The sequence below is a fragment of the Uloborus diversus genome, unplaced genomic scaffold, assembly GCF_026930045.1.
Source record: "Uloborus diversus isolate 005 unplaced genomic scaffold, Udiv.v.3.1 scaffold_223, whole genome shotgun sequence".
Lineage (NCBI taxonomy): Eukaryota > Metazoa > Arthropoda > Arachnida > Araneae > Uloboridae > Uloborus > Uloborus diversus.
This window is the reverse complement of record NW_026558377.1, coordinates 95,806-103,571: the sequence shown is the minus strand read 5'-3', so window position 1 is coordinate 103,571 and position 7,766 is coordinate 95,806. Positions and strand designations below refer to the sequence as shown.

General features: G+C 34.2%; 1 protein-coding gene across 1 annotated transcript; it reads left to right on the top strand.

Annotated features, from left to right (window-relative positions):
* Positions 1-5,390: 5,390 nt before the first annotated feature.
* LOC129233172 (uncharacterized) lies at positions 5,391-6,797 on the top strand. Its single transcript, XM_054867241.1, has one exon. It carries the CDS (start codon positions 5,391-5,393, stop codon positions 6,795-6,797), a length of 1,407 nt encoding a protein of 468 aa, XP_054723216.1.
* Positions 6,798-7,766: the final 969 nt, after the last annotated feature.

Below are 7,766 nucleotides of genomic sequence, written 5' to 3'. Positions count from 1 at the left end.
ATGTGTGTGTGCTAAAAAATAGTACTTAGTAAATTTTGAAATATACTGGCAATTTGTAATTTTGGTTGAATGCCTAAGATTGATGTATTTCCCGTCTAGCAGCTATTTTCACCTTAGAAATAATGACATTTATGAGGTCTGTCACGGAGGTGAGGAATTTGCCATTAATCTAGGTCTAATGCAGCGGTTCCCTTCCTTTTCCCCCTTGCGAACCCTTTCCAAACTCCGAAAGAAGTTGGCGAACCCCTTGAGTGCTAAGTAATAAGTAACACACACACACATACAAAATAAAATTTGGGAGATTTTTTAAAGTTTGATGCTGCTCCATAATTTATAACAAGACCGAAAACATAATTGAAAAACATAGAATTATAAATATTGCTACGAACTAAAATGATCGCTAAAAATGAATGCAAAACAAATTCATCAAAAAATAAACTCTGATTATTCTGTGTTGAGCATCAATCATTTTTGAAAAATTTTTGAAAATGGGATATTTGTGGAACAAAGAGGTTAAAAAAAATTTGGCTGGAATTTTTCTAACACAAGGGTATATCTATCTCTATCACTAAATCAGAAGTCAATTGAAGAGTTATCTTTAAAATACATTTCAGGGAACTGTCTCAGATTAACTAAATGAACTTTTTTCTTCCAGTAAAATGAGAAAGATCTCTAGGTTTAAGTCTTCTTGAAAAGGACTACAAGCCTAGCTGTTTGATAAGGATATACTACGCGCACATTAATCGTTTGATTGCTGAAGAATTTTATGCTATAAGTGCGGAGTAAAATGCGTACATTAAAAAAATAATAGAAGCGTCTATTTTTCAATATACGCATTTACTAATTTTTACACCGAAGGTAATTTTTAACGAAACAAATATTTTTAAGCTCACTTACTACAAAAGAAATTTTCTACACAAATTTCATAAATTCCTTATTTACATATAGCGCAAAGTTGCATGGTTCAATTCCGTTGATTTTTTTTTTCTGCGTAAACCTCACACTGGCAAACTTTCACCCACGACAATTTTCTAAAGTAATTATTTTTTCATTCTTCCTGTGGTATTTTTGGGTTGCTAGTCATTCTTTCTCTTTTTCGACAAAAAAAAAAAAAAAAAAAAAAAAAAAAAACTCGAAGTAAATTGTAGAATCTATGTAGTGTGAAAATTATAGCAACAAACAACAGCGTGATCCCACTTCTATGCATTTTGGACTCAAGCGAAGAGCGATAGCTCTTCGTCGGACTCAAATGGTAAAGGAACTATGTATTATGAGTATATGAAAGGAGTAAGTGATATGAGGATATGAAAATCAATAAAATAAGGACTTCAAAAAACAAATGCAAAGGAAAACGTACCAAATCAAGGATTTTCAGATACCCCTGCCAAAGCTGACATCGAAAAGATGCACATTATGGGAAGGGAAAGATAAAGAAAAATTCTCAAAAATGTTAAGAAAAAGACCAGGAAATAAACAAAAGAGTGTGTTAAGAGTTTATCCTCAAATAATGAGTTCGAATCAAAATACTTTCACATCTCAAGTGATTATTTCAAAGACTTCCAAACAGCTGTTGTATCATTGAAATCTGAGAGTTTTTTGTGAAACGTTTAACCATCTAAAATTTGTTACATTATGTTGGTTCCTACATGAGAGTAAAATGGATATGATGGGTTTTCCATAAATATTCCTAGAAGATCTGTTGCGTGTAGCGGTGTATTCAAGGGTGCCCACTCCCTAAAAGCAAGGAAGCACCCCCCTAAAAATCATGAAGACCTTCCCAAGAGCAAGAGCCCTCCTCCAAATAAAACAAATACTCCTCAAAGTACCCCCTAAAAATTTCACTTTTTAGTTTTATTTGTCTAGAAAAGAAGATGATGCAACAGTGTGCAAAACAGCTGTCATTAAGCTCCCTCATCGAATTATATTATCAGTAGAGGCATAAGAAGATTCGCTTTTGAAAGTGAAATTTGACTGTGACATTTCTAGCAATCATAATATTTACTGATTCAAATTTATTTCGTCTAGCAATTTATGGTATTTCCTTAGATGGAATTAATTCCTGTACTTTGTAATAGCAATTCATTAGATATGTAATTGTTCCAACTGCATTTTTTAAACTTTTAATCTCTGTGCGTGAAACTTCCGTCAAATGGGAAGGTTTGACCTAAATTGGACATTCTTGAGAAATTACTTATTAAAGAATTAATACCTTATTTAAATAAAAAAAATAATGTGAGAATTTACCAGACGTCATAAGGAAACAAAAAGTGTCGATTTGGAAATGTTCTAAGGGTCAGAAATTAATAGAAAAATGTATTAGTAAAAAGCGGGTCAAACCTCTCTGCTTTCCCCTACCCAGGGCTGCCGAGAGCCAAGGTGGGCCCCTTGTCTTTTTGGTCCCCGACCCCCCCCCCTTAACCTCCGTAAAAATTATAAAACTAATACTACTCCGATACTGAACCTGGTCCCTAGTTTCAGACTAGGCTGACGTGCCCCTCATTAGGCCGTCCAATACCGTGAAATTATCCCAGAAAAGAAAGTCAAAAATAAAGTAAACAGTTGAGTTTTGAAAAGTAAGATATTTTAAAGTAAAGCTTTTGAGATGCAGAAATGTGTGTCTGTCGTTTTGTCGGTCTTTTTGTCAAAAGTATCGGTACTAGGATAACGGCACCAGTAACTGACATGCTTAAGACATCGTTCTCAGGTTAACTCAATTTTCCGAGCTTTTTAATGTATTTAGACTTTTTAAACTATTTTTTTCTCATGCAAATACATCTCATCTAATGTTTGGATGCTTCTGGATCCGCTGAATTAGTTAATTCTATTTCTATTTGCTCAATTTCGAAAAAAGGTCCGACCCCCCAGTAATAGACACCGATCTGATGATACAAAGTAGCAGATAAGATGAGGAAGGGATGAATAATGGACAAAATTCTCTTTTTCTCTTCAAAATGTGCAAAGGTTCTTTGTTTTTTAGGACTAAAGTCTTACTAATTTCAAATGAACATGAAACACCATCTGACCACGTGGTGGCTGTTCATAACAACCCACTTCTGCCTTTTAAATACCAACTGTCTCATAAATTTCACTCTCATAACACTATATGGTTGCACCGTATCCATAGACCACAGCAACATCAGTTGTACCTGCCTAAAAGGCTTATTATTTAAATCCAAACTTATAAATGAACCCTTGTCTGTTACTGGTGCCGTTACCCTAGTAGATATCGATAGTTTTGATTAGATATCGGTATCGAAAATTACGTTTTTGTCAGTATAGAGAAAGTAGTTTTGTTTTGAAACGTTTTCACTTGAAATTTCTAGTAAATTTCAATTCAGAACACATCCTTTCGAGATGAAACTAACTAAAATTGCACTTAAATGCATCTTTAAAATGTTTATTGATTCAAGTTGACTTTGCGAAAAGTACTAGGGATTTGCGATCACTCCACTTTCTGTCTGGAAATTGTTTGTTACTGTTTACAACCATTTCTACTTCAATATGTGTCATCTGTGTCTCGACTCGGCATATTTTAACTGCTTGCGTAGTACAAAATTAGGCCTTCAATTTACGCGGGTTCATTTTACGCGGATTTGTTTATACGCGGATTAAGATTTGACACCTTAATTTTATTTTACGCGGATGAGTTTTCGATTTTACGCGGATGCGGCATTACAAACATATAAAATTTTTTAGTCTTTAAAAATCCAAATTATCGAGATTCCAGAACACACGTATTAAACTGCATTTTGTCGTGCTAATAAGCAAGCCTGGGTCACTGGAGACATTTTTACGATTATTTCCAAAGCTCTTTCTTGAAGTAAAGTTATTAAACTCACACAATTCATAGCTCACTGAAAAATTAACTTTTAGAAGTGAAAAAGGAAAACGAAAGCAACGAGGATACCGACATCGATGACACACATAATATTATTCAGCATTTGGTTCACGCTAACTATCTCGTGCAAACCAAAAAAATTTTTCACTTACTTTAAATTGCTTCTAGCTATTTTTCTGGTCAGTTTAGCTCCTTCGAATTTCCGAACGTTTACAGGGAAAACGTCCTAAGGACCTAAAGGGTATTTTTTGCGGACTTTCCTGCCGTGCAAAGCTTGAAGCAATAAAATGAATTTTTCTTCTAAATAGCTATTACAAAAATCAATTTAAACTTGAACTTTCACGCTTTTTTATTGCTCACTTAACCAATGAAAAATCAAAAAGAATCAAATCTAAAACTTATGTGTTTTGTCATCTAAATGACGCTCATAACTTTTTTATAGTGAATTTATTTTATTTAACCTTCGAAGCTTTGTGAAAGTCTTTGTTTGGGGTATTTTCAACGCTTTTACAACCCTATTAAACTCGAAACAATTGGTCCATTTATTCGTGTAGAAAAAGCTACTCAGAGCGAAAATGTGTTTTTAATTAATCCGTTAATTAACATCTGTTTTCAATTTTTTTTATTGATAACACTAAAACTCGGCAATAACTACTGAAAAAAAAGTGAAGAAAATCGTTTGACAAACAGATGAGAAAATGTTACCGAAGGAATCCACTTCATGTATCAAAAAGTATAGATTATTATTATTATTATTATTGCTACTGAACTATCTAGTTTTGTAATTAAATATTTAAATATGGCAGAAATGATTAATTTTAATCTTACTGCAATCTGCACTTCAAACAGGTACTTCATAACGATAAACTCTCAGTACCTGTAGTGGTGAATTCGATAACTGGAAAGTAAAAACCTCATACTATCGCTATTTAGTTTCCCAACTGTTGGTCATTGAGCTTTTTTTTTTTTTTTTGCCGCCATGACAGATGCTGCTGAACAACAGACAGCAGTAATTCAAACGATCGTGCAGGTTAACCGAGTAGGATTAAAACTTCCTTCCTTCTGGGATTTATATCCTATGTGAAGAGAACGTTTCCGGGCTTATTGTCCGTGGTCTAAAGAAAAAAGAAGAAGAAGTTATACTCGATTGCAAGTTTTCTTGGCTATGGAGAAATGAGCTGCGGCCAAGTGAAGGAAATAGTTCCTTGCGCTTTGCCAGATAATCGGGGGAAATTACGCACTTTGCTTTCGAAATCGGATTAGTTAGTTAAACCGACGCAAAAGGGACATTTTTTTGTCATAATTTCTGTGAATCGTTAAATATTTTCAATTTTAAGAGCGGTGCAGCGCGGATCCATACATTCATTTGCAACTGAACGAACCAGCCAATCAGAGCTCACAAACAGTTGGCGATCTCCGGATATTCTGCGTTTGGCGCGATTTTGCTCAAGTGCTCCACTCTCGTTCGCTCGTCGTCCGCTGTAGTTCACTATTTTCGCTCGTTTTATTTTCTATCTTACTTGCTCGTTTTTCTATTTTTGTATCATTGATAATGGAATCTACGACGCCAAAATTGAGCTATGTGTTTCAGCCACACAAGCAAGGCAGCGCTTTGAAGAGCTCTGCAAAGACTATAGTTATGAATGTGTTTCATAAATTGCAAGTAAGGAATCCCAACGATTCTGTCACTGAAATTTTGGACAAAACTTCGGACTTGACAGGTGTTTCAACCCGCAGCATCTTACGAATGCAAAATGAATTTAAGATCCAAGGCTCTTTTTCTACACCTGGGAGAAAAAGGCCCGCAAGAAAAGGCAAAGCAACGCGAATGCAAAAGTTCGACGACTTCGTCCTGTCTGCCATTCGAAGGAAAGTGCATTTGTTTTTTAAAAGAAACGAAATACCAACGGTGGCGAAAGTCATGAAGACTATTAACGAGGACACTGACCTACCAAATTTGACAATCGCCACAACAAGAAGATTGATGCAAGATTTAGGGTTTGTGTACGAGAAGAGATCAAGGAATTCTATGCTGATAGAAAGGGAAGACATCCAAGTCTGGAGACGAAAATATTTGAGGCAAATTCGCCACTACCGAAATGAAGGAAGGACTGTGTACTATACAGATGAAACCTGGGTGAATTTTGGCCACACAAAGCAAACAGTGTGGCAGGACACTTTCATCAAGAGGCCGAAAGAAGCATTTATGTCTGGCCTCTCAATGGGATTAAAAGCTCCTACAGGAAAAGGATCCAGGTTAATAATTACTCATGCTGGAAGTGAGAAAGGCTTTGTGAAAGGAGCTGCTGATGTATTCAAGGCAAAAAAAAGCAAAGGAGATTATCATGAAGAAATGAATGGAGATTACTATGAACAATGGTTTAAAAATAAATTGCTGCCAAACCTTGACCCCAACAGTATTATAGTTATCGACAATGCTTCATACCACAGTGTTTTTGTGGAAAACATTCCCAACACTTCCACCAAAAAAGATGACATTCGACGATGGCTGACATCAAAAAATATCGCTTGGAACTCGGATATGCTGAAAGCTGAACTTTTGAATCTTGTACAAAATGTCCGCAGCAAGTATGAGGAGTACCGGGTTGATAGGATAGCGGCTCTTCATGGTCATACTGTTTTGCGGCTTCCCCCTTATCACTGTGAGCTGAATCCCATTGAAAACATATGGAGTGTTGTCAAAGGGAAGGTGGCAGCAGAAAACAGAACATTTAAAGAAAAAGAAGTGGAAGAGCTGACAAAAAAAGCTATTGATAATGTCTCAGATGAAACGTGGAAGAACTGCGTTGGTCACATTATTAAAGAAGAAGAACTAATGTGGGAACTTGATGGAAGGTGCGATACTGCTGTTGATAACTTGATAATTCATTTTGATCCCGATTCGACCGACACTGCTTCTGAAGGAATGCTTAGTACAGAAGAAGTCATGTCATCCTAAAAATTAAGGCTTCTGTAATTGCGGGTGGTATTTTGTCGAGTTTTTTGTAAAAGGTCTAGAACAGCAAAAGATATTGGACAAAATGAAAATCCAGATCTATGTTAATGAGTAAAATTATGGCTATGATGCAATAGAACTATTACATAATTCAATTCAATTAAAACTTTATTGCAATATCAAATATTTTATAATGTTTCGTAAAATATTTTTAAATTGATCAACTAATAGAAATAAAACGATTGTATATGAATCATAATCTTTTACATTCCCAAAGGAAATGCAAATAACGCTTTGGTTGGACTAGAACATTTTCTTTATCAACATCGACTAGTTAATTCATCCTATATGACTTTTAATTCTAGATTCAAAAAACTTCAGACATTTTTTCTTGTTTTAGTTGTTTACATGCATTATCGAAGATGAAATTACCATGTGACAGAGACTAATATTTTAAAATTTACAGCAAATACACATGTTTTATTAATTGTTATTTAATGTATTTTAATTTAATTTCAATTATCAATCTCCGAATAAACATCTCGTCGTAAAAAAAGCTCTATTTTCACTTCAAGTATTTCACACACAATTGTATGTAATGAGCAATTTAAATGTGCTATTTTGTTTTATAAATTGTTCCTTAAATGAAAAGAATCAACATATTCATTTATAGAGATGCACCGAATATTCATGCTGCGTTTTTGGTGGATAAAACGTATATTGGGTTCTATCGAATACTTCAATGTTCAGCAACTAATAGGAAACAAATTCAAATGTTTGATAATTAGAAATCAAACTTTTTTTGTCATATATTGAATGAAAGTTACAGTATAGTATAATTCAAAATTAATTGAAACTGTTACTTAACAATTTTATCATATTATAATAATTTTAATGAGAGAAAGAAAAAAACTCTCTTGTTAAATTTAAATTGTGTTGCTTTTCAATGTTTTCTTAATTCTTAATCATTAT